The 27,857-nt window shown below is 42.0% G+C and overlaps 1 protein-coding gene across 1 annotated transcript; it reads left to right on the top strand.

Moving 5' to 3' along the window:
* Nucleotides 1-366: 366 nt before the first annotated feature.
* MOCS1 (molybdenum cofactor synthesis 1) lies at nt 367-27,542 on the top strand. Its single transcript, XM_083858639.1, is given in 13 exon segments — nt 367-483; nt 8,186-8,318; nt 8,962-9,129; nt 11,930-12,094; nt 15,808-15,869; nt 16,108-16,219; nt 16,507-16,619; nt 17,258-17,368; nt 18,176-18,296; nt 19,544-19,591; nt 23,566-24,426; nt 24,429-24,434; nt 24,437-27,542. Coding segments are annotated over 13 exon segments (2,163 nt in total). The 5' UTR covers nt 367-384; the 3' UTR covers nt 24,601-27,542.
* The last annotated feature ends 315 nt before the right edge of the window (nt 27,543-27,857 follow it).

The raw sequence follows: 27,857 nt of genomic DNA, 5'->3' as shown, positions 1-27,857 counted from the left end.
AGCTGTGACAGGGGAGGTTTAGGCTGGATATTAGGAAAAGAGTGTGGCTGGGCACTGCAAGAGGCTCCCCGAGGAAGTGGTCACAGCACCAAGCCTGTCTGAATTCTAGAGGCAATACTCTTGGGCACATGGGGCGACTCTTGGAGATGGTCTAGTGTAGGGCTAAGAGTCAGACTCAACGATCCTTGTAGATTCCTTTCAACTCGTGATATTCCGTGATTTAGTGAACCCACTCGCCTGAGGGGAGCGAACTACAACTCCCGGCGTGCAGCACGGCGCCGGCCGCCTCTCCGATTGGCTGTCTCCCCTCCCGCCCTGCCCGTGTGACGGCGCGGGGCTGGCGGTGGCGGTGGCGCCCCCCTCGCTCTGGGGCAGGGGAGCCGCATGGCGGCGGCAGCGGCGGCGGCGGCGTGGTGGGGGCGGCTCCTGCGCCGCGCCTGCAGCACCGGGGTGCGCGCCAGGGCCGCCTCGGCCGCCCCCCAGGTGAGGGGGGCCCGGGGGCCGGGAGGGTTCAGGGCCGGCGGTGGGTGAGGGGCGCCGGGGAGATGAGCCGTGCGGTGCGGTGCCGCCGGAGGTCGCGTTTGGGAGTTTGGGCGCCGCGCCGGTGCCTCGTCCCTAAGAAGATGCGTTTGGTGGAGGGGCGCTCTGGTAACGGGTGGCAGCGCCCGGCGGGGTGACCGGGGAGCTGGGGGACCGCGGGCGGGGGGCTGGCTGCCAGCGCGGCCCAGAGAAATGCAACCTGCCCGTAGGATTTTGCAACATATCCCGGACCGACCGGTGTGCGATGACCATGACCTGATTGTGTATAGGGGGGAGGGAAGAGTCAACAAAACATGAAGTAATACATAATGCTGTGTCCTTCCTTTGTTGAAATGTCAGCCTTACTTTGGAAGTGCGTGGGACACTCGGTCTCATGGAGCGAGCCGGTCCTGTGCTCCTGCCCGGCCAAAGGAGGGATTATACAGCGCTCTTTGATCAGCCTGGGTCACAACCCGAGTGGTTTGGCAGCTTTCGGTGGCTCTGCTCCGATGGTCATGCGAACTTGGCATTGAACCTGTTTGTTCTGGTGCTGGTGCGGAGTCAGCTCAGGTGGTGTTGCCCTGGTACAGCTTCTCCCGGTTTAACTTTTGGTCCCTCGGGTGGGTTCGGGCTCTTGGTGTCCAATAGCAGGAGAAAAAGCTGCACAGAAGAGCAAAGGTTCTGTAACTGACTAGCAGAAATAGGGCATGGCACACAGAGGAATCCCACCTGGGACATGGTTTATTGAGTTACTTGCAATTGCATGGCTGGCTTTAACAAACAGAAAATAAGCTAAAGCTACTAGTGACAGACTCCGTGTCTCCAGAATTGAATGCATTCACTGCCACTTACTTATTTACAGGAAACCGAATGGATTCGTGCGTTGCTTTATTGAATGCTTACTTGACTCTGAAAACTAGAAAGGTTATTGAATTTGTTCTGTTTGTTTGTTTTCCTAGGCCATGAACATTTTTGTACATTCTGGTCAGAATTACTTTTCACTACTCTTTACATCGGGTAGCTTTAACAAACATTCAGGAATACTTTTGAGAGAGCTTGATTACGACATCTGTCTGAAAGCCCTACCTCCCTTAGGGGCAGAAAGCCATGGTAGCTGAAAGAATGGGATGGGGGATACACATTTATGGCATAGTAAATGTGAGAAGTATGCCAGGGCACTGGCTCATATCCTGCAGGGTTTGAGAAGCGAGCTAGTGTAAAAGGAAAGGCACGGCAGACTTAACAACTATACAGTGATAATACATACACATTGCTCCATTCTGTTCCCAGTCTCTCCTGGGATTCATCTGTAGAGAGAAGCAATTAGCGTTACAGCCATAGGGGACAGTGAAATGTGCTTTCAAATGAGAGAGCATTCAAACATTCAAAACAGTTGTGAATACTGCTTGATTATCTTCTATGCTGGAGCTGCAAGTATTCATGGCTTCTGTTTAGTTTCCTGAGGTTTTGGAGAGGAGATGTGTGCAAAGGGGAGCAGAGAGCACTAGACCGTGTTTCATTCTCTTTTAAAATGGTCATTCCAGCTATGGAAGGTAGAACTCTGTAGCTCAGGCGGTTCAGCTCAGCCTCCCACAAACAGGAGGCTGTGTCCAAGGCCATCCATTGTAAGCCTTTTGGTTAGGTTGCAAGCAGTGGGATCAGTACAGCTGCTCTACTAGCAGTGTGTGGCGAACAATTTACTTGTTTGAATCTTGGTTTTTGAGATACAGTTGTCAGTCTTGGAGGTGTGCATAGAGTGGAGTTCCTTTTTTGTAAGACTAGACCAGGGCATGAAGCTACAGGCACTCTGGAAGCAGCATTTTCAGAGTCATTTGTGTGCAAGCGTTTCTTTGGAATTTTTTTTTTACTAGTTCACAGTTACAAAGTTGGATGCCATCCTGCCATCTTGTACCCATGATAATGTATGTCCAGATTCTTTTCTTGAATTAACATGGTCAGGTAGGTTGACCTATTTCTATTACAAAATTGGAAATCGGAATTTTTTTAAGAATTCTGCTATAGATGTATCATATCCAGTAAGGGTCTTGATACAAAGTTTCACTTGATCTTTCTGCATCTGCTCTCGTATATCCTGTAATCCTAACACAACCACCTGAAAATTTCTGTGGCCACAATGAAGCCTTCAGTGCTGGGATAAAGTGGAGAGTCCAGCTTGCCCAGAAAGACCTCACATGGCCCTCATTCTCAGCCAGTCGTGTCTGAAACTCTCTGTGTTCTGCTGGTCTGTTTTGTGGGTAGCTGGTGGCAGTCCCTGGGCAGTGTTCTCCGTGCCAGTACCCACAAGTGTAGCCTGCTGTTTGGGGTCAGCTATTGGGCAGCAGCTGCTGAGCCCTCACAAAAACATTTGTCTTGGACTTCTCAGCTCAGACCTCATTCTGGCACTTGGCCTACTTAGACCCATTTCAGCCTCTGCGGTTGTCTGATTTCCAGGTTGAACCAAGGACATTATGTCACCACTTCCCTACAGACTTAAGATGCTAAAGGTGAGGCGTGAAAGAGAAGAGCTCTTGCCGAGTTGTGTCTGTGAGGCTGCAGCAGTGTTGGATACTGCACTGAGACGGCAGTGCTGTGCACAAACCCAGCAGGATTGTTGGAGCTTGAAGAGAAAGTGGAAGGAGGAGCACTAAGAGTGTCATGGCTACACAGGTTGTGGTACTCTCTGAAGCTTGTGCAGAACTCTTTGCCAGCTTTACTCTTTTATAGTGGACAAATATTACTGGGGATGAAGTGAAGGTGGAAGAGTAGAGCAAGGATAGTACTTGATCTTCAGTTTGATTAGTAGATAAGAATTCTGTTGTCTGCCTCCTTGTGTTTAACTGAGCCTTTCTAATATCTGTCAGTTTGTGGTGTTCCTGGTAGTTGTTGATACCTCTGCTGACAGCTTCCAATTTTGCTGCATTGTTAGAAGAGTTCTCCTGGAAATCACAGGTGAATTGTCAGGTCTGAAGGGTTGACAGCTTGTCAAAATGTAGCTGCTAGGTGCAGTCATCTAAGCTCTCATTCTTTCAGTACTAGTATAGAACATGTGATTGACAGCCCAGAGAATGAACCTGTTTTTTCATGGATCAGATAAAGCACACTGTGTGACAGGGCATACTGCTCCCATGTGCAGAAGTGTCTCCTGTCGACTGTGGAGAGAAGGAAGTGAGGACTTGTGGGTTATAGACATCCCTTTTGAGTGAAAAAGTTATGTAATTGGGTACTGATATGTTAAAATACCAGCAACCATCTGCCTTCCCCTACTTCAGGGAACTGAATAACCCTTTTCCTGTAGCCTGGGAACTGTAGCAGGCTTTTGCTTTCTTCTGTTTCAGTAGCTCTCACAAAGGCTGCTGCTGACGAGGTTCAGCCTAACCTGTTCTTCCCCTTTAGAGAATCCTACTTACACAACAACCTGAGAGAATGCTTCATCCTTGCCCTGAGTTACCAGGGAGGCAGCTGAGCTTTCATTCATTCTGACAATTGGCCTTTTCTGTGGTCCTGATAAAAATATGAGTCAGTGCTGGGTGCAGTAGCAGTTTTGGTAGTCCAGGATCCACCTCTGCTGGAGTTCAAGCTGATGGTACTGGCTTATGGGTATCTCCTAATTCCTCTGTGCTGAAATCTAATTGGTCAGAAACTGAATAGCTTAAAAATTCTGTCTCCTGTCATTGTTCCCTCCCAGACAAACCCATTTCTGTACACAACAAGAAAATGATGGAAGGAAGTTCTAGTAGCTGTATAAAACATTTTTCTTTTCCTTCTTCTAAAACCTACTACTTTGCAGCAAGAGATAGTTACTTGCAATAGAAACTTTGAAGTTTATTGACACCAATTTATTGCTGAGTGCCTGTTCTTTTAATGCTGCTTCTTGACATTTCACTTTAGAGTAATTAATGAAGGGCAGTGTTATTCCTCTTACTTTAGCTACCTTACCTATAGCAGCCATGCAGATGGATGACAGACCAGCAACAGAAATGGTCTCCTGTGTCTCATTCCAGTGGTGGCTCCTTCCCCAAAACAGAAGATTATTTCAAGCATGTTACTGTCTTTGAAAGTATGCAGTTTTGTCTTTCATTACAGAAAAGCATTAAAGTGTCCCTCATTTGCCCCCACCATTCTTCCAGGGAGGACAACTTTTCCCTTCTTTCCCTCCCTGTAATGCACACTCTAAAACTGGGAGGCAGGAGGTTTATCCTGTTCTGTCTTCAGGTGGAGTGTTAAGGAAGCCCAATCCTGAAAAAGATGCAAAAAAGAGTTACTGGGAAAGAAACAGCAGAGGAGGGCTCCCACAAGAGGGGCTCAGATAATTTTAATAAAACTGGGAGTGCTTTCCCTCTCAAACATGAGCACCTTTCCAAAATAATAGGAAGGAGAACATCAGATATCCAACCAGGCCAAGAAAGCAGCATAGTTTGCAACAAAAAAAAAAAAACAAAAAAAAAAAAAAAAAAAACAAACAAAAAAAAAAAAAAAACCCACCTTTTTTTGTGTTGTGTGTTTCTGAGTTTGGCAGATTTAAAATATCCTTTGATTTAGTTTGTTCAGGAGGGAATTTTCTGACTGGGGAAGATGGAGAAATGAAGTCTGGATGTTTACCTGGGTTGAGTTAACTTAGCTTCTATTTGGAGAAACACTTACAGTAAGTGGAACAGAGGCAACGTTTCTATCAAAACTTGGGATCCCAACTTGGGATTTTTTTGGTAACATCAAGCTGTGCAGAGCTGTACAGCAGCCGGCACACCCCTAGGCTGGAGCGTTTTCTCGGGGTATTTAAAAACCAGATGACTTGTTCGGCATGCTGCAAGGAAGGGAAGTTGTGAGCAGCGGGTGTGGCTGCAGAGTGGTTGCTAATTCCACTTTGGTGCTGCAGGAAGGGAAGGCCAAGTCTTGTCTGGCCTGACCTTGCACCCATTCGCCTCTGGTGTTACAGCCCCTGAAACTGAAAGGGATTGCTTTCTTCCGGCAGAAGTGCAATTCCTGGAAACTACTACTGCAGCTTTATCAGGGGTAAACAGATGTTTTCTGGGCTTTGAAACAGCCATTTTTTATCTCCTTCGTCTCCTCTAGCTCCTCACTGCTATGGATATTGGTAGAGTAAGGTCTTCTTATCTTACCACAAAGCTGTTTGGATCAAGTGTAGTGGATTGTTTCAAGGTTAGGGAAAAGATTGTCCTGCCAAGAACTACTGCTCCTGCTTGTAAGTTTTGCAGGAGCCTGGTGTTAGCAAAATTGCTGCAGCTGCTGGTGGCTGAAGTTGGGTCTCCCCCCAGATGACCTTTGCTGTCTGGCTGATTTGGTCACTGAGGGTCCTTAATGGCTTCCACCCACCCACAAATGTTTTTTACAAATGTTTTCAGAATAAAATGTTTTGAGGAAGCATACCTGGATGGTTCAACATTTTAGCTGGCCATTTCTAGATTTTTTGCAAGGGCTGTGGGGAAATCCTATGCAAGATTAACTCCTTTTGTTACTAGTGATGACCAGAGCCAGGGAGCTGATGGCTGTGGCAGTGTGTGTTCCTGCCAGTCACTTGTCATCATCCCACGCATTCTGATTTTTGTATGTCCAGAGACTGCACAGGTCTCTTTGCACTGGATGTGTGTCATGACTTTTGCTTAGGTAAGCAATTTAAATACCCACTAATGTGTCACTTTGTCTAGTTCCTACTTCTACATCTTAAATTTATGTCAAAACTTTATTTAGTCCTTTGCCTGCTGCAGCCTATTGAGACTAGTCAGCACAATTTCAACTTGAGGCACAATTCTGTGGCTGATTCATACACACACACACATGCACACACAAACTTTGTGGACACCACATATAAAGGAAGGGTTTTGTGTGTGCCTTTTCAGTAGATATAAAATTCACTGTATATCCAGGAATCCTTTATTTGTCTTCTGGTTTCCATGGCTGACTGTTAAATGTCCGTATGTGGTTAACTAACGAGGATCCATTGAAAGTGATTCCTCTAATTATTTTGTTTTCTCTGGTTTATTTTGTGATGCTAGGCAGCTGGCCTCATTCATGAGTTTCCGAATTGCCCTCCTATAAAGTGTTAATTTAGCTCTGATGTAGTAGATGAAAATACTTAGCAGAGTTTGAATTATGTTGTTTTTAGATGTTTGGTACATAGTGCCTGAACCAAGTATCCACCAGCTGATAAAAGTATGTTGGTAAACTCTTGCTTTTCTGCAGTACTGTGATAAGAGTTTATTCAGTTACTGTAAGTTTCACTTGAGGTACCAAAATATTTTCCAAATGTAGTAGAGTGGTTTCAGCTGTGCTTTACAGGTACATAAAAGAGAGCTATAACACTGTAATTGGAAATCGGGGGCTAAAGGCAGTAAGACTCCCTGCATTTAGACCTTGCTATAGTTAGCCATTCTGGCATTGATGGTACTGATATTTTTAAGTTACTTGGTATAAACTTGAACTGTATTCATTTGCAGCTACTATTTGGGATATTTATTTTGGTACCTAATGTGGTTGTAGAAGCCTAGAATGGCTTAGGTTGGAAGGGGCCTTAAAGATCATCAAGTTCCAACCCCCTGCCATTGGCAGCCCATCCAACGCTTCCAGGGAGGGGGCATACACAACTTCTCTACTCTTTTTCAGTTTTAAAACCATTCCCCTTAGTCCTATCCCTACAGGCCCTTGTAAGAAGTCCCTCTCCAGCTCTCCTATACTCCCCTTTAGGTACTGGAAAGTGTTATAATGTCTCCCCAAAGCCATCTCCTCCCCGGGCTGAGCAAATCCAGTTCTCTCAGCCTGTTTGGTTAGGAGAGGTGCTCTAGCCATCCGAGAAGCTTTGTGGTCTCATCTGGTCTTGCTGCAGCAGGCATCCTTCTTATGCCCTCATTCTACATGGCAAATACTCATACTTCCTAAAAATTATGTTGCTCTAGATTATATTATGTTGTGCTTTAAAAAAAACATGAAATTGTAAGTAGAAATCACTTGTAATATTCACTTCGTGACAGTTAATAAAGAAATTTTTAAAAATCTGATCTTTTTTATTCAGTTTGAACAGGTGTTCAGAATCACACATTTCTCTTCCAGTTCCCCCATGCCCTGCATTGTCATCTTTTAACTGAGACAAGCCTTTTGGAAGTATTTGTTATATGGGTTTAGGCAGGAAGACTTTGTTGGAAATGAAGATGGGCATCATGAAACATAATTGTATATAGCAATAATTCAATTTTGCTGTTGTCAAGAACTTAATATTGCACATGGAATATGGTAGGAACACAAGCAGAGATGCAGTGTTTCAGCAACTTCAGGTTCTTCTGTGCTGAAGTGCAGGAAGGGCCCCTTCTCGATAATTTCATTTACCCAAGGGCTGTAGTGAGCATAGGTGATCCTGGATCATTGATTCTGGGAAGAGACAGGCAGGTGAACAAAAACAAGTATTCTGCACAAAAAACCCGAAACACCTGTGGCAAAGACGGATATCTTAAAATGCACAGGGAAAATTGTAGAAATGGATTAAGGTAGGGTGTGAAACCTAATAAATGGCCATTTTTGACAGTGGTTTTCCTTGGGCAGCTGTCTATATGGGGAAGAATGGAATAATAATTATCAATTGAGTTCAAAGTTGATATTTATACAGTGAGTTGACAGGGTAACTATTCAAATATTTAACACTTGCTTGTTTTTGTTACAGGAATTACAAAGCTCAGGAAGAGGACGCTTTGTACCAGAACATGCTGCTCCATTCTCTGCTTTTTTGACGGACAGCTTTGGGCGGCAGCACAATTACTTGAGAATTTCACTGACTGAGAAATGCAACCTCAGGTGTAAGTGTCTGCTCTTGCCTTGCACAAAACTCTGCACATATTGTGCAAAGGCCAAGGTTTGGATTAAGGTATTGTTGCTGTGTTGGCCCTGTGCTGTTTCTTGTCTTCACAAAGTAATGATAAAGGACAGGTAGAGACTAACTGAGGCTGAGCTACTGGTGGGGTGGAAAAACTGGAGCAAGCCTAAGGATCTACCAGAGACAAGTGAAAGTGATAGATCTTTTATCAGACTTGGTGTGGTTTAGATAATGATGCTTGTGTGCCCAAAGTCTCAGTGAGCAGGAGAGCTCATACCTAGGCATTCCCACAATTACGTCTGGAAAGTCTGTGATGATGTCCAGTGCTCACTGGTTGAACTTGGTGTCTCTGTTTGAATGCAAGCTAGATAGAAATAAGGTCATCTTTTTCTTCAAAGTGGATCCATTGTAATTTTGAGGCACATCAAATTAGTCTTGGGTTTTCCTCTAAAGTAACCCAGGAAATTCTTAGGAGATTGTAAAATTTTTGCACAATTGGTGTCATTTGACATCCATTAAAGACATTTGACATCCATTAATGCTGTTGGTGCATTTTGCTCGTCAATGTTAGATTAATTTTTGCAGGGTTTTTTTTGCCTCATGTATTTCTGTAATCTTTGTTTCAGGTCAGTACTGTATGCCTGAGGAAGGTGTTCAGCTGACTCCAAAATCAGAGCTTCTAACTACCCAGGAGATCATCACCTTAGCCAGACTGTTTGTGAAAGAAGGTGTGGAGAAGATCCGACTGACAGGTGGAGAGCCGCTTATCCGCCCCGATGTGGTGGATATTGTGGGTGAGTTCCAAATAGAGTGTCTGATTTTCTAGGGTGGTTTTGGAGAAGCTGGCTACAGTATCTCAAGTGCTGAATTCGATTGAGATTTAAGTTAGGTTTACTTTCAGCGAGTCTTTCTCCAAACTATAAATGATCTGTGAAATACCAGTAAAGCTCAAAAATGTTAATGCTGGATTTCTGTAACAAAATTTTTAATACACAAATTCAAGTTTTTAGTTGTTTCAATGAACAGATGTAATTTGAGGCTGCTGTAGGAGACCATGCTATTCAGAGATCTGCTACAATTCTTTAGATTTTTAAAAATCATTTAGCAGATGCCTGTACATAAACTATGAGTCAACATCTAGCACTTGCTGAAAGCTAAATTATGTCCTGGGGACTGCTGAAAATATATGCTTGAGACTTTTCTGAAGCAGCTGATAGTGGAATATAGAATCCATCTCCTTTGAGATACTCAAAGTTTAGATAAGCACTGGATATAAACTCTGTGATAGCTGTTTATTATTAGTAGTCTGAGGAGTACACATCTGGACTGACAAAATCATTTTCCATGGGGTGGAAGGATGGAATATTGGATGACTTGTTTTAACAACTTTTTATACCCATTTCAAGAGTGAAGTGGTGTAGGATAGACTTGTTAGCTCGTGTGTTAGGAAGTATACACACCTTTTCTGGTGTCAGTGCAGGAGAAGTGCAGTTAAGGAAATGATTGGAGATGAATATGTAATATTGACATACAAATTTTAGCTTCATACTGTGGACTTATAGGATCTGTTCTGTTTCCTTTTCTAATTGTTAGTTTTTGTCAGTTGCCTCTGCTTGTGCTGATTGGTGCTAAAGCAATGACGGAAGGTCAACAAACAAGTTTAATATGGGTATGAGGAGAGTTACAAAGTTATGAAATCTCTTTCATCCCTTTTAATTTTAGAGGTCAGCAAGCCAAGAAACCAAGACACTGTGAAGGTTGCACCTGGTAGAGTGTTCTGATGGTCCTTCTTAACTTGCTGGTGTTAATGTTAAGCCTCTGTCTCTAACTCCTCACAGTTGTCTACTGTCCAATTTGTTACTACAAGTGATTCCATGTATTAGTGTATTTCCAGTGCCTCTTGCTGTATCTTGCCCTGTCTGGAGAGGAAAAAGATGCATGGACATCAGCTGCTGCCTCTGCTATCAACTAGTGCTACTTTTTAATTTTTTTTTTTTTCATTTTAGGCTGCAGGATGACATTAGTTTCATTCAGAACCTTAATGTATTTTACATTTCTAGCAATGAAATCTGTATGGCACTTAGACTTTCTTTCCCAGTTGTTCTGAGGTCTTGAGCATTTTGTGAGTTCTGAGGCTATAAATAAAAGTAGTGATGTTCCTAAGCTGTCTTCTGGCCTCAGCATGTATCCTTTACTCTCACAAAGATTAGGCTGCTAGTGATAGCTAGTGTTAAATAATCTTTGGCAAAATTGAGCCAGTAGCACTTATCCTCTAGGAAGAGGTTATTCTTGGTCATTTGGGAGGACTTTGAGAGCTGAAGGCCAGGGAAGAAAATCTCTCTTAGCAAAGATTGCACTTTCCCTTCAACCTCATGTCTTTATGGCGCTCTTAATCATGTTCCAAAATGCTGCTGCTGTAAACTTCAGCATCTTTGCTGTGACCTAGCTTGACCCATTCCAGAGTGCTGGACTCAGCTTAGGGTGAATATTTTGAAAAGAGCTAAGAAATGAGATAAAGCAGAAATAAAGCCCTTATCAACATGAGTAAATAGAGGTAAAATAGTGAGGGAAGAAGGGACTATGAAATATTTGTGCTGTAATTACAGCTGCCTCAAGAGTAAGGGTTCTTCAAATATTTCTTAAATAATTAGGGTGGAGGCTGTGAGGGAGGGAGATAAAACCAAAGTAAATGACTTTGCTGTGGCTCTGCTTCTGCAAGTTGTTTATGAGGGTTGTTTTTTCTTTCTTATTTGTTATTATACTGATAACTGGAGGTTTGAAAGCTTGATCTCTGGAGATCTGGTATGCTGAGGATTTCTGCATTTGGCTTAGGAGGAGGCAGCTATTTTCTGAATCTTAATCTCATGATATTAACTGTTTCTTACACTGTTTTCTTTTGTTAGCCGTTTTTTAGTGTCTTGCGTAAGCACTCTCCAGTCAGCCGGGCTACCACTGGTAATGGAAATATTTCAGTTGTCAAGTGCAAATGTTTTGTCCCTTTGGATGTTGTTGCCTTGGATTCTCTGTAATAGTCTAGTATGTTGACCTTTTTCTGTTTAGTTAGGACTGCATGTGATATTTCTTTCATAAGTTTAAAGTTCTACTGCTGGCAGCTACCTCTGGGTTAGAACTGGTTTTTGGTAAAACATTGTAGAACAAATGTTGCTAAATAAACAGTTAGGTCAGGTGTCACTTGTGAAAGAGATGGCTTGTTGCTTATTATTATTGCAGAACATAAAATTCAGTTTGCAAAGATGGATGAGGAAAAGAAAGTACGCAAAATCAGGGGTTGCCTTTCAACAATAAAGTAGGTATTTAAGAAATGAAGACCAAAATTAGTATACATTTTAATAAAACAAAACTTTACCACCCGTTTCACTTGCAATAAACTGCTCTCTCATACCTTTTGAAATGGATTTGTGCTAAAATCAGTCTCTTAAACAGCTGGAAGAAGGTGGAAGCACCGAAGTGTCCACATTTTCTTCACACCTTCAGTGATACTTTTTTCTTTGTTTCACAAATCTTTTGGGTTTTCTGTGTAACTTATAGTTTAACTACTTCTTTAAAGTGTTCTTTTTACTTTTTATTTCCTAGGTCAGCTGTACAAGCTAGAAGGGCTGAAAACCATTGCTGTCACAACCAATGGGATCAACTTAACCAGGCTGCTGCCCCGGCTGAAGGAGGCAGGACTGAATGCCATTAACATTAGCCTGGATACTCTGGTGCCAGCTAAATTTGAGTTCATTGTCCGAAGGAAAGGTACAAACTTGTCTTCTAAGGCAACTGTGTTAATACTTGCAGGAATGTCCTGAGTTGCTTACTTTCACAGTCAGTTACTTTGGGAGGGAAGTGAATTCCCATCCTTCCGAGGCTGGGAAAAGTAGTCTATACTAGATAATTCAGTAGTGACTCTTTTTCCTTCTTTCTATAATGCTTAGCAGGTAGAGCTCCTTTTGCTGGAGCTGGTGAAGTAGAAGGTGCTCAACTCACCACAGTTAGTCGTGTGGTTAGTCATACAATCTATAACTGGTTAGTCATAGTTCTCAAGAGGAGTCTCCAAATCTTGTTTTGGTCTTGTGTGCTGCTCTTTAATAATGTTCAAAAAACTCAGATGCTTCTGCTATCCCATCTGGGGACAAAGATGCCACAAGAACTGAAGTTCTTGTCATGAATAGTGGCAGTTTCTGGAAGTTACATTTGGAATGTGCTAGCACTGGTCTCACTTGTGGTTAGTGATCTTCTGTATACTTTTTAATAGAAATAAACATAAACCATGCCTGAGGTAATTTGAGGAGGGCTGTTGGCTTTGGAACTTCTCTCCTACTGAGCAAGTAATTGCAAGTAAAATTTAAAAAATACTTGGATATGCCCAGTGTTACAGATTCTGGTTTAAATGAATCTTAAAGCTGATCATGGATCTCAGCTTCATGGTTGCGCTTCCTTCCAAACTAAAACTGATTTGATGTTGTATCATTCTCTTCCTGTCCAGCAATGTAACTTTAGTAGTCTGTGAACTTCTAATTCTGACAAAACCTCTAAGTAGCCACCAGATGGTGCAACAGCCTCAGATAGATGTAGGGAAAGGAATGTAGAAATCTAGAATGCTGTGAGAAGTAATGTCAGCATTTGAGTCACTGCTAGCAAACCCAAGTTCTGCTGGCAGGTGCAGAAAGATGTCAACAGTCTCTATGGGAGCACTACTTCAACTTCCTGTGTCATGGTGCAGAAATCAGTTCCTGTCATAAAGCTGACTGGAGCATTATCCTTCCAGTGTAGGCTATGGCATTGATCTGGTTGTGTCATGGCACAGTTGGCTCCCAGAGTGGTACCTGGGAGTATCTAATCACAAACGGGTGTTGACTGTGTTCTTTCCTTCTGCTCTGTGTTTGAGTATTACCTGGTTTGTGACATTCGTTAGGAACAAGCCCTTCTTTTTTGCCCCCACTGAAGGCAAACCTGAGCCTCTAGCTTCCTGAATTACAGGGCCAGAGATCTTCATATCTGATTAGAAACTATTAGGAATGTTTTCCTTATAAAGTAAACTAAAAGTTATTAGGGGATGAGGGTAATTTTTATTTATGTAAGTGTTCTCTTCTGCTCTTAAAGAAAAAAAAATCTTTTACCACAGAGAGAAATGAACAAGGAAATTTCTATTAGTGAGTATTTTTTAAGAGGAGAAAAAGTCTCCAAATCATATTTTTTTTCTAAGCAGAGATCAGGGTAAAAGAGTAAAATAGTAACATTGAGTTCTATTGCTTTGGGGTTTTTTCCTTTTTTTTTTTCTTTTTTTAAGGCTAAAGGCTGAAATTATGTAAAATGCCTTTTTCATTTTTTTTTTTTTTTTTTTTTTCTTTTTTTTTTTTTTTCTTTTTCTTTTTTTTCCTTTTTTTCCTGAGGGTTTTTATTTAATAGGAGCTTTCCAAGTATGGAATGAGCAGAGAATAGAGTGCCTGCCCTACTGAACTACCCTGTCTCCTGTGGCAGTTCCAAAGGCAACAAGATAGCTCTTTTAAGGTGAGAGGGATTCCTGGTCTCCGACTCCTACAGGCTGATAAGGTCTCTGGAAAGTAAAGGTGGTATCTGGTTATGGAGGTTACCAGGAACTTGAGAAACTTGGAATAATTTCTCTGTTTTGCTGGAAAGTCGCTGTAGGGTTTTAAGAAGATGTAGAAAATGTGTATCTTTGGTGCAGGTGCCCTGTATCACAGCTGCTTCTACTTGCAGGTTGGGATAGACAAAATGACTGTGAGATCATCAGAGATTTCACTGATGTGTGAAAGCACTTTGGAGTACCGTAATATTTCTACTTTTTCCTAATCTACCACATTCTAAGGGATGAACAAATGAAAAATGCTTTCATGCAGGTAGCCAGCCTAGCCTGTTTCATGGCCTGCCCCTTTCTTTTGTGTGTTTCATACAAGGAAAATGAGGTAATGATGCACTTTGTATACATGTAATTGTATCATTACATGTAGGCCTGAAGCCTTTTTTCTTGTTAGGATTAAATGCTGGAGGGTTTGTTCCATATAGGGTTTTTTCTGGGTGGCTCTAAGGTTCTCCGTACTATAAAACTGGCTAAAGTTCTGACTTCAGAAGAAATCAAATACGATGGAAGTATTGAAAGTTTTCATTGGGTGAAAGAGGAGAAGTGGTGGCTTCCTGGCCTTTTTAGTTATGTTAAGTTTCTGCATTCTGTAATCCTGTGGTCACAGATTAGATTTTCTGAGCAGTAGCAGAGATTTTGGATCCCATTCATGGCTCTGGGTTGTGCTTACAGCAGTGTATCATTTTCTCTGTTGCCACAATCTGCCTGCAATCGTGCTTAATTGGAATGAGATCTGCCACAGGTGCTGGAAACTTCCGGGGCACTTGCACAAGTAGTTGCTGATTGAGAAGGGTGACAAGCCATAACTTCAGACAGTTGCTTGCAAGAGTTACTTCACTGTGTGAAATGACTTTGCTCTTCACCACTCTTTACAGCCAGGAGTAGCATTAGGACTGGCTCCTTAAATAATTATATTTTTTTACTTTCCTATGTCCATGCTCTGATGCCTTTAGTAGCCAGACAGCAGTGAAGTGAAATTTTTGTCTCTTTAGTTTTGTTTTTTTTTTTTTTTTTCTGATTTTGCATGCATCCCATATTAGGTGTACACAGAATACTACTGAGTTATTGCTTTTTCTGCTAAAGCACCTACAGAGTAATGAAGGTGTGATCTGTTCACTAGAGAATCTGAGTTTCCAGTAGATCATAGATAAGGAAAGGAGGGTGATGGACCTGTGCAGAAAAACATATGACTAGGAGCAGCATGTCATCAAAGCTTCTGAGACATACTGCTTCTGATCTTCTGACTAATGGGTAGTCAGTAGCTTCGGGAAGCCAATTACATTTGTAGCCAGTGTTGAATAGACAATCAAGGGGCTTTTTGCTGTTCCTAAACCCATTCCACTCCAAATGTACTTCAGAAAAATCCTTGTAAAATTCACTTAGCAACATTGCTGTCTGATTCAGAACAGAGAAATTCTGATATTGTAGAAAAGACACAAGTCATTACTATAAAACAAATACTAATTTATTATTCTTTTTTCATTGCATCTGGAGGCAGTTCATAAATTCTTTCCACTCCCTTTAAGAAGACTGTAACACAAGTAAAGCTGACTTACAGGGAAGTGCAGAATCATATGCAAATAATGCATGGATATCCAAAGATGTAAAAAATCATACCAGTATTTTTGATTACTCAAATACCAGTTAGATATTGATCTCAATGACTTGAGCACAGCAACTTGGTAGGCTTTAGGGAGTTGTGAGCAGGGGTATAATTAAAGTCTCTTTATTTACAGCTTATTTGCCGCCCTATCTACTGAATCACATTGGTTTTTATTTGTCATCTCTTTGTCTTGTACTAAATAACCACCTTTTGCATTCTGCTTTGAAACAATAAAAATTATTTTTCACTCTTTTTGGATCTTAGGCTTTCACAAGGTAATGGAAGGAATCCACAAAGCCACTGAACTTGGCTACCATCCTGTTAAGGTAAAGCTAGTGTTTATTTACTCTGAAACTGTTGTGTTTTACCATACATACAGATCACCTGATGAAGAATTTATTATATTCCATCTCACCTCCCACCCCATGAATAATTTTTAGTAAAACTGGAGAAAAACTTGAAGATCACATCAAGAAGTAATGAGGAGAATTCATATTTCCCTGTGCAGCTGGGGGTGCAGGTCATAGTCTGCTCACTGGTTTGAGGTGTCTGCTTTCCCTGCAGGTGAACTGTGTGGTGATGCGAGGCTTCAATGAGGATGAAGTGCTGGACTTCGTGGATTTCACAAAGGACCTGCCCGTGGATGTGCGGTTCATAGAGTACATGCCCTTTGATGGTAAGTACTGCTGCTTTCAGATTCTTCTTGGACAGAGCAGAGCTGATTGGTGGATATTCACCCCATAGCCCTGTCTCCAGAGGTTTGGGTAAGCTCTTTTAGGGAATTTAGAATTGCCTGAAGTTTTTTGCAGCTTATATTCTTCCCTCCATAAGCTGTAGAAGGACTGGTTGGGCCTGGGACACCTATGGCTAAAGTGACACTTAGAGAGAATGTGAAGGTGGTTCTCTGCTAATTAAGGAAATAAAATCCGCAGTCTAAGGTTAGGCTGGTTTTGTTAATTCTAGGCAATAAATGGAACTTCAAGAAGATGGTGAGCTACAAAGAAATGCTTGATACAATTAAACAGCGATGGCCAGAATTGGAGAAATTACCCTGTGAGACTTCCAGCACAGCCAAGGTGGGATTGGACAGAGAATATGTGAAAAGTGCCCCCATTCCTTCCTTGCCCCAAATCCCAAATTCTCCCAAGTTCAGCATTGATATTTGACAACCAAAATAATAAATACTTAATGTGGTAACTCTTGGGGTTTGGTCAAGCTGCCTGCATGAGACTTGATTCTTATGAAGTCCTAGTCATAATCTGTACCTTTATAAATACAATGTGTTTTCTAGGTGTATTTTCAGTCAGATATAAAGAATGCCAGGCCTGTATCCTGTATTTACAGCTTTTGAAACTTTTGTCAGTCTATGTCTGCACATTAACAATCCTGATGGAAGAGTTATTCCGTGGAAAAACTATTGATTGAGAACATACAGTGCCAAATGGGGAATTTCTAGCTCATGCTCCCTGCAGGCATCACCTGTTAGTTGATAACTACAGGAGCAGGCATTTAACAAGTTTGAGAATTTCTAGAAACGGGGCAGAATAGACTGGAACACCTGAATAAACTGATTTTGCTTTTATTTTTTATTTTATATAATCTTAGGGCTGAAGAAAATCTATGTTAAAATGGATTTTTTGGTCTTTAGGCAAGTGGAGGTATAAAAGCTAGGAGTCTGTATTTGACTCTTTTTTTTTTCTCTACATTTCTTTAGAGTTACAAGGTGCCACATTTCCAGGGACAAATAAGCTTTATCACCTCCATGTCAGAGCACTTCTGTGGATCCTGCAATCGGCTGAGGATAACAGCAGATGGGAACCTAAAGGTAGGTTGGTAGTGAAACACGATTCTCTGCCATTTCATGCAGTGAAAATAGTGTTGAAATTCATGCCCTAAAAGTAGCTGGGATTTAAAGACACATAATTATTACCAGCTAGCTCCTGTTATTTATCCTGTATGTATTCTTGTTCCATCTTGTCAGGCTATTAGGGAGATGTTACATCACCTTTTTTTCGGTTTCTCTTGTTTTGCTACTATAGTTAACTTCAGTTGTAGAACATGGTTGCAAGGCCAGTAAATATAAACATTTATTCTGATCTTTGAATAAAAGATCATCTTAAACATGTGACAAGCAGATGATTTCCCATTAAAAAAGGGTCCAAGCAGCTGTGAGGGCTTGGCTTTTGCATTCCATGAGGATACTGTCTTGTTTCCCAAACAACTTCTAACTCTTCTCCTTCAAGAGCAGCCTGTACATTTCCTCAGTGACTGTAGAACAAGGAGGTATAACCATTTCCTGCCACGTTGATACTGGCAGTTTCTGGGGGAAAATTAAAGTTTTCAATTAAAAATTGGCACTTAGGCATTGTCACCTGATATTGACAACAGCTGTGCTGCTGCCTAACGTCAGATGACCGAGGCAGCCTGAAGGCCCAATGAGCTTAGGCTGCATAAACATCTCAGGCTGTCTGCATGTACATGAGGACAGATAAAGAAAACAATCTCCATAAATGTTCCCTTCAAGAGGGTAGGCCTCTTCAATGCTTTTCACTCTGAGGTTGTTACAAAATACTTGTAAAAGTAATTTATTCATTCTCATTTCTCCTTCTCTGCTTCCCTCGGTTGGCTGCAGGTGTGCCTTTTTGGGAATTCAGAAGTGTCCTTGAGGGATCACCTACGGTCAGGTGCCTCAGAGGAGGAGTTGATTCAAATCATTGGAGCAGCAGTGGGCAGAAAAAAGAAACAGCATGCTGGTATGTTTGTTGTACTCAAGAAGTAACAGCAGTGGTAGGGAAAACAATGTCCCAGTACTTGTAACCTTCCATGAGAGTTAGAATCCAAGCTGTCTGAAAGACTTTCAGACTGATTTTGTTCTCAGATAGATCTGAATATCACATCTCACGATAACAGCGAAGTGTAAAGCTAAGTAGTTGTACTGGATCCCTTTTCTAAAAATTAGTTTGCTGTAAAAGAAGGACTAAATTGAGCTGTTGATCCAAGTACTGCACTACCATATTTCTAGAAGTGACAAATCTCTTTTTTGCGATGCAGGATTTTGTAGGTACTCATCTGGTGCTCTGCATAAGGTCATGACACAGGGTCCATGATGATGCAGTCACATTCTCAGGCTATATTCGTCTTGTCTGAATTTATATTGATACAAACATTCACATCTGAACCTAACTGAATTTTTGTAATCTGGCTCCAGCTGGGAATGCTGACCTCTTGTACATGAACTGGCTTTATAATCATGGATTAGTCCCCTACACACTAAAAATACGCTTTGGCCCTTTTGTTTTCTTACAGAATAACAGTAGGTTTTTCCCTTTTTTTTTTTTTTCCCTAACATGTGAAACAAATTTAAAATCTTAAATTTTAAATTTTAAATCTGGTCATAGACTAATTTGCAAAGGACATTGGTCTGACCCAGATGAAGAGTGCCTTATAAACCTAAGCGAAGGCATGGAGGGATTGGTTCCTTTATTTGTAGACCCTTTATTTATGAATTCTGGTTTGGGAAAGCAGGGCGTGGTTGGGGAACAGTCTACTGAAGTCATTTTGCCATCAGCAGCATTTACCTGGCATTCTTCTCCCACTTGGTGTTAATCTCATTGTTGTCCCTGGGGCTTTCTGTGATTGAACTTCTTTGAACTGAAATGATTGTTAACAGCTTATCTATAGAACTAGAACAGTCAAATACTATTGTTAGAGACAAGATAGTCTCAAATAGATTGAATTCTGTAGCAATTCACATTATGGCAAGCTTTGTGGGAAAGGGTTCTGCAGTGTGATAGACCCATAGCAGCTGGATGTCTGGAGACTCAGGCAGCTATAGTTTTAAATAATACTGTGCTGGATTCCCCTTCTTCCAGTTCCCTTGGTCTTTCCTAGTATTATGCAGGTTGCACTGTGAAGAGCAAAAAACTAAATATGTAAACCAGATGCATGACTTAACACTTAAAAAGCCAGGATTTTTATATGTTCCTTATTTTATTTCTAGGCATGTTTAACATTTCCCAGATGAAAAACCGGCCAATGGTCCTGATTGGTGGGTGACAAATCAGTACGTAAAAAACATCCAATGATTTTGTTCGGTTTCTGTCTTTGGGGGAGCAGAGTAGATTTGGCTTCTAAGTCTAGCTTGTAGTTCTGCCTTAGGTTTAGGCAAAGAAAGGGGCCAGTTACAGTTAACACACTGAAGTGGAAAAGGAGGAAAGGTTTAGTGTCCCTACCAACCCTACTCGGTTTTCCAGTTGGAAGCCCTGGTTTTGTTTTCTCTAATTATGACAGTTTTCCAAAGGGAAAATCAACTTTCCTACCTTATTTCCTATCAACTTCCTTTGTACTTAAGTAGAACAGTATTGTTACTTATAAGACAGTTTGAGGTGAGTTTTGACCATATTGCCATATAAATATAAAGGATGCAGAATAGAGTTTTATTCATTAATTAAGAAAATCAGCTTTGCTTATAACATATATAGAGCCATCAAGCTGACCGAAATGCAAGTGTTCCTACCTCACTACTACCTCAGAATTTTAGATGTGGGGCTTCGTTCTTTTGAAATTGCCTCTTATTGCTGCTAAGTCTCAGAACATAACCATGAAACACCTGTGAACCCAAGAGCCTTTCCTTCTAGTGTGTGTTGGAGCTATTTGCTAGCTCTCCCTTTTGCCTGAAGCTCTGTTCATGAGTGATGTTGCACTGCTGTGTTTCTCTTACTGATTTTTCACGTCTCCTTCAGTGTGATTTTACCTCATCCATGCCTGTGTTTACCTATTCTGTAAGACAGCTGTCTTTCCAAGGCCTTAAGAAATGGTTACAAGAGTTAGCTTTGAGAGATTGATTGCAAGATGTTTCCTTGTTCCTTATCAACAAGGTGTGGGAAAAGAAAAAACAAACAAGGGTGAAAGACATGAACATTATGTTTCAAATCCAAACTCTCCTCCTCCTGTTGATGTTTTGGAGCAGGTTAGCTGCTGGGCAGCTTAAAACACAGGTTTTAAAACAGGTATCCTTTGGGAGAGGAACATGCATTAATTTGCAGGTCTTTGCAACAGGTGATATAGTAACAACGAGTGTATTTTTAACCCAAACCCTTAGGGCTTGTACTTTTGTTGCCTTTATTAGGAAATAGGATCCACTGAGATCTTTAACATAGGTCTTCTTTGGAAATGTTTTTCACTTGGTGCCCCACTTTAAAGGGCCATCATTTTCCATGTTGACTGATGCAAGATTGTGCTTTTGTTCACTTGTATTTGGCCACTGCTGCATTGTGTTCCAGAAAAAGGGTAAGGAAAGGAGGATCTTTTGTTTAAAATGTGTATTGACTTGTTGCGTGAGAAAAAAATTTTGTTAGGTTTTGGGTTTTTTTTAAGATGAAAAATACTATATTAAACTTGTGACTGCTCACTGGGACATACATAATTTTTCAAGTTGCCTTGGAAAGAATTCCCACACTCCAAAGTTAGCATTCATAGCAGTGTTTGGATGTCTACAGAGCAGATCAATCCAACTTCCTTTTGAAAAGTGCTTTAACATTGTCTTACATGCAGTGAAAGAGGCAGCCTGTCCAGGTCCTCCTCCTTCAACTGTTCCATCTCCCTTTGAGACTGACTGCTGGCAGTCATCACATCAATGGAGAGACTGGAGATGAGTGGAGAGTGTCCCACTGTGACACATGGGGAATCATTAGGAGATTTCCTAATTGTGTTTTGAATTAGTTACAAACTTCAAATAATGCTGGCGTGCAAGCAGTCAGTGGGGGAGCGTGTGTATGGGATTAATTTAATGAAATTTAATGAATGCTGTGTAAGTCACTAATTGGTTTTGCTAGACCCAGTAAGCCAAACCTGGCATCTTCCCTGCACTGCTGTTGTCCAATCCTTTGCTATATGGTTTGTATCTTATTTCCCTTAATCAAAATATTCCTTTCGGCAGGTTCTTCTTCTCCTGGGTTCACTTCAGTTACGGGAATTTCCTCATTAATTAACTATCTCCTACCTTCTTTTCTCCCCCTGAGATTGTGCTAGTTGGAAGCTGACACAATTAAACTTGAGGTGCAGTAGTAGGATATAAAGAGATGGAATTTGTCAGATGGTTTCAATATATGGTGCAGTAGAAAACCATTTTGGGTGGGTATTTTGTTTTTTTGTTTTTTTGTTTTTTCTAGGTATATGAGTAATTTGGGTGCAAATAGAGGTGACTAGGCACAACTTCAAGAAGTGTGGGTTGCTCAGAAAAGCAGAGATGCTTTGCACTCATTACTGTCTCTTGCTGCCTGTTTACTTCCCACTCTACTTGAGCAGACTTTTCTGCTTGCTCCCACCCACGTGTGTTTACCCTATGGAAAGAAGTACTTGTCTGCCTTTGCAGTCTGGCTTCTGCAAACAAGACACTTTCATAGGGGTTTAGCTTCAGCTTTAAAGCTAATCAAGGAATCCAGAAGAACAGAGTGCTTTGAGTTCCTGGATTTTGAAAGGAATATTCAGGTTAGGCCCCACAATGAAAAGAGAGAGCAAAAGAGGAATAAGAAAAATAATTTCCTGTGCTCTTCCAAAGGAGAGCAATGTTGCACTCAGTACATTTATGTCCATTTAATTCCATTCCATTTGAACATGCCTTCAAATTTGCAGGAATCATAATTTTAGTGGATAGGCCATGAGCTGTAGATGAGAAAAGGCCTTTGCCTGAATTTAGGTTGTTGATTATAATCATGAAATCTGTGGTTGATTTAAGCTTCAGGAGTGGGTACTTTAAGACCAGTGTGTGGATGAAAATGGTACTAAGTGCATCAGTCTTGTTTTAGTAGAGGCTGGGACTAACAAGGAAGAGTTTGGTGGGTTTGTTTTTAAAAAAAGATGGAGGAGCACAATGAGACCTTTGTCAAGACTCCATCTTTTTTTTACATGTGGACAGCCCCCAGGCAGCAGAGATAGCTCAGCAATGTGCAGAGAGGCAGGAAGCTGCTTTGATGCACCTGTGGATAGGCTGAAAAGGGAGTCCTTGAATATCAGGGCTACCAAAGGAGGTTATTGAGCACAACCTAATTCCACGTTTCTCAGAGCAGAGAGAGGAGGAGCTTCAGAAAAAGAGAACCATGCTTATTAGTGGTGCTGTTAAACCAGGGCTTAGCCACTTACCTCTATACTGCTTTTTTTTCTTAGAAAATATTTTGTTCACTTTTATGTGAGAGAGACTCCTTCTGTCTTCACACTTGGCATCTAGCCCAGTACAAATGCCAAAACCAAAGGATTAAATGGTGAAAAGGGACAGGAGGGCTTACTACCTCTCTGCCAGCTGGGAGCTCTGCCAGCTCAACTTGGAACATGCTTCTGAGTAGATATAAAATCTGTCTGTCAGTGAGGGAACTGTGGTTTTTCCAGTGCTTAAACTTCAGCTGTCATTAACGTGTTAAGAGCTGGCAATAATACAAGATGTTCCCATCACCCTCTGAGCTTGTAGACAGTGTAGTTGCAGTGCTTCTGGTCCCTGCTGTCCTCAAGTGCTGGCATGACCCCTCCCTGCAGAAGGAGATGAAAGGAGGAAGTGCAGCCGCCTGTACTGGCAGGGAGGTGTTTGGAAAGGCAGAGTTGAGAATCTGAGTGTAAGAATTTCCTATTAACTCTGCCAGGCTTTTGAAAGAAGGCTGGTGTTGGGGTGGTCCCAAATGGATGCTGAGATGCTGTGATTCACTTTTCTTCAGAACTGATGCTGTAATAAGCTTTCTTGGTTGCTGTTTCCCAAAAGGTGTTGATACTTTCAGAAAGTTGTTTCTTTTTGTCAGGAACCTTGAAATGAGTGTTTTGAGTCTTGACATTTGTAATAGCAAACCAGGAAATGCAGAGAACTGATGAGAAAGAAGGAGCTTGAAGAAAAGAGTGGATGTTTGCAGGCTTATTGAGGTTTTTGCAACACAGGAAGTCCCAAGCAGTGCTCTGACAGGGTTCTCAGCTGCTACAGGCAGCTTAGTATTCCAGTTAGTAAGATGTTCTTCTCATGTTACTTTTTGTTTTTTTCCCCAGAGCCTGCATTGATGTCATTCCCACTGTGCCAAGATGGCCTACAGAATCCCCCAAATTTAAAACAGTGGGGCCACACATTTAGCCATTGGCTGACTTTGACAGCAAGTTTACTCAAACAAAAGGGAAAAGCATCAATGAAAAATAAACCCACAGGACAACTTTTCCTGCCAGGATCTCACCCAGAGAAACAGTGGCATGTAGCAACAGGAATTCTACAAACCCAGCTCCGAGGCTACTGTGTCTTCCAGAAGGACCCAAGCTTCACATTTGATACAAAGTGCCTTGATGCTTCTGTTGGCCAAGTTCTTGTGGACTGTCAGTCCGAAGAGGCATGTTCAGGATCTGAATTCCATACCAGGGGTTTAGGATCTTGCACCAAGGTACCTTGTGCCTCTGACAACTTGACTCACACTGATGAGGAAGGACGGGCCACAATGGTTGATGTTGGAGGGAAGCCAGATTCCAGAAGAAGTGCTGTTGCTGGTGCTGTGGTCCTTCTGGGTGAGAAGGCATTCAGGATGGTGAGGGAAAATCAGGTGAAGAAAGGGGATGTGCTGGCAGTCGCCCAAATTGCAGGAATTCAGGGAGCCAAGCTGACCAGCCAGTTGATCCCATTGTGTCACAACATCCCTCTGTACCATGTTGAGGTGTCTCTGAGCCTGGACGAGGCCAGGCATGCAGTGGTGATTCGCAGCTCCTGTCACACCTGGGGGAGAACAGGTGTGGAGATGGAGGCTCTCACAGCTGCCAGCCTGGCTGCGCTGACAGTGTATGACATGTGCAAAGCAGTCACTCATGACATCGTCATCCAAGAGCTGAAGCTGCTTAGTAAGACGGGTGGGCAGAGGGGAGACTTCTCAAGGGTCTAGATAATACCCAGATACCTCCAGCCCTCCAAGTGACTACTGCTCCTGTTCAGCCTCTTCCACAAGTCCTTCTGCTCAGCTGGTGGGCTTGGAGACCTCAGCAGTGTGTACAGTACCGCAGCACCATGCCTCCAGCATTGCCTTACTCTGTCAGCTCACTGCTGGGTGAACAGTGGAGCCACTTATCCCAGTTGAAAACCAAGTGTATTTTCTAGACTACAGACTTCTCCACTCTGCCAGTACCTCCATTTCAGTGTCCTCATGATGAGATTGAGAAGAGATTCCTGCTTATACCACAGACGTTTTTGTTGTTTTTTTTTTTTTTCCTTTGTGCTGTGAAATACCCCTGTTGTCATCATGCCATGCAACTGTGAGCTCTAGGAATGAAGCCACTGCTGATAGTGCTGTTATTTGGCACCTATTTTTAAAGTCAAGGATTAAGATTTCAGAATTGTTTCTGTCCATTTTTCCCTATGACTGCCTTCACTGAATTTAGAGGATGACAGTGAGAAGAACAGAGATTATAAACATGGAACAGTCAGAGTCAAGGGGCAGCTCCCATCCCTTTGCAGTGCTACTGCTTCCCTTCACAGAATCCCAGAATGGATGGGTAAGGTTGAAAAGGACAACAGTAGGGTACGTGGTCCAACCTCCCTGCTCTGCCACTCAGAGCACATGGCACAGGGTTGTGTCCAGACTGGAATATCTCCCATGAGGGAGTGTCCATAGCTTCTCTCAGCAATCTGTTTCAGTGCTGAGTTACCTGCAGAGTAAAGAAGTTCAGGTAGAACCTCCTGTGCATCAGTTTCTGCCCCTTGGCTCTTGTCCTGTTGCACAGCACCGCCAAGAGGAGCCTGGCTCCATATTCTTGACATCTCCCCCTTAGTCACTGATACACATTGAGACATCAGTCATCTCTTTCGGATGCTGAACAGGCCCAGGTCCCTCAGACTTTCCTCATAAGAAAGAGACCTGCAAGTGGGAAATATCCACATATCAGTTTCGAAAGGAAAAAAAAAATAAATGGCAGCTGCCCTGTTTTCTCCCTTGTGCTCTGTAAAACATGATGCAGAAAGAGGATTTTTGTGTTTGGAAGAATTATTTTTCTGATTTGAAAATATGTTTTACAATGTTAGAAGCATGTTCCAGCATTCTGACCTTAGCACTGAAATACATGGATGCCCTGTTTGCATGTTTAAGGGATTAATTTTGCCATGCACAGAAGTAAGTATGAAGCTCTCCCTGACTTTAGAAAGAGATGTTGCACCAAGCCCTAGAAGACTCCAATTTTGTAATGCTATGGTGCAGCTCCTAGGACCTAGCAACCTGCATATTCCTGACAGATAAAACAGACTTTAATACTAGTGGCCACTTGGAAAATTAAGGTAGCTACTGTTGCCCTGCCAAAGTGTTTTCCTGCGTATTTCTCTAATTTGTTTTTCATTAAGTCTTCTGGGCTTGGAGCACTTAAATGTCCCCATAAAGGTAGCAGTGGCTACAGTGATGTAGCAATAATTAGCTTTGGTAATTAACTGTCCTAGATAAGAAATAGCTCAATATTCTTGTTAATATTAATGGCTGCTTTTCAAATGTTAATTTAAGTGCTCTAAACAAGGTGTTACTGGTTGCTTATGGCTAATGTGAAGCTGCACATGATTCAGGGTGCTCCCTCCAGACCCACAGGTTTGAAGACAACTCTAGTGAGGTCAAAGACACTACCAGAAAATCATCTTAGCTTAAGAGGTTAAAGTACTGTGAGCACACCACACTGCCACACACATCCTGCTCATGTAAAGTAAGCACAGGTCCCAGATGAGGAGAAAATGGGTTTTACTAGAGATCCTTCACAAATCTCATACACGAGCTACAACTCTTTCCATTGCAGGTGAATTGATTTGATTCTTTGTTGTCACTGTGAGATAAGGTAGGTAGAGTCACAGACAGAGCAGCTATAGCTGAAAGGGAAAGAAATCTGGAAAGCTTGGTGCCCAAAATCCATAAACCTTTGTACAGTGATGTGGTTTAGGAATGGTATTCTCAAGTTTAGTGTTCCACTCTTGCTCACTCCTCCCTCCCTGTGGTGGGCTGGAGCAGAGAATTGGAGGCACAGTAGGTAAAGATCATGGGTTCAGATAAGAATAATTTACTGGAAAACAGCAATGAAATAAGAAAATGAGCAGCAACCTTCAATAATAGAGGGAATAGGCACTACGTGACTGCTCCCTTACTGAAAGAGACCCCTTCCCTGGTCCCCATAATAACACCCCATGCTGTTAGCCATGCCCCCTTCTTGCCTCCTGCAAACATTACCCATGTCCTGGCCAGAACCAGGACAATCTACATCCATTGTTACAGTCTTGACTCCCTGTCATTCCCAGGTGTGTAGCCAGCACTGCCATACTGACACCAACAATCCCACCCAATCCTGCAAATACAAGTGATTCCATTCATCTGTGGAACTGCTGTGCCCATAGCACAAAAGTTTCCTTAGCTTAGCATGGAAACAAAGTGCCAGGAAAAGGAAGCACACGTGTAACCTGCAAAGTCATCTGTGTTGACTGACACAAGCACTTACCTCCCTTCACCAGGCACAACACACCCTGCCCTCCTGGCCTGCCCCCAGGCTCTAGCTGATTTTGAAAATAAAAAAGAAACTATGTACTTAGTAGTAATAAAACAATGCTTTCGGCATGTGATTCCTTGGCTTCTGAGAAGTGTGCTGTCATTCTGTAAATCTCACAGAGGATTCAGGGCCATACCAGGGACTCCTGAGCACATGCAGGAGCACCACGCACATCTCGCTTTTTACGCACATTTCACTACTTCCTTGGTCTGAGAGTGGCTGGAAGTGCAGGACAAACTGACTTGGTGCCATTTTATGCTCATGTTACATTATCAAGTCTTTCAACTATGCACATTTATAGGTAATGAACCAAACATGAGTCAGCATTTTGCGAGGGAAATGAGTTGAGAGCACTCTATGTTTCTGTGGTGCTGGGTGGGCCATGGTGTAATATATGTTGATGAACTGACTACTTTTTGGAGGCTTGCTTTTTTTTGTCCAGTGTATTTCTAATAAATACCAGTTGCACTGGAGTGTGGTTTGCATTACTTTGAATGTCTTTTTTATTTATCTTTCTATGTTTTAACCCAAAAGTTTCTATGAATAGTTACCTCGGGACAAGCAACAAGACAGCCTTTGCAAGTTGCATGATTAGTCAGCAATTAGCAAGAGATCAGTCATAATAACTTATTACTATAAAGAATCTATTCTTTTTGCTGTTGAGTGAAGCTCATTTTAATCTGGCTGTTCTCAAACTGTGTGATCCTGTGGGTTTAACATAATTTATCATCTCTTGTCATTATCCCAACTTCTCCCACATGCCTGTTCTGAGCCAGTGGCTGTAGATAACATCACTGCTTTTT

The sequence above is a fragment of the Zosterops lateralis genome, assembly GCF_965231275.1.
Source record: "Zosterops lateralis genome assembly, chromosome: 3".
NCBI classification, from domain to species: Eukaryota; Metazoa; Chordata; class Aves; order Passeriformes; family Zosteropidae; genus Zosterops; species Zosterops lateralis.
This window is presented reverse-complemented; position numbering and strand designations above follow the sequence as displayed.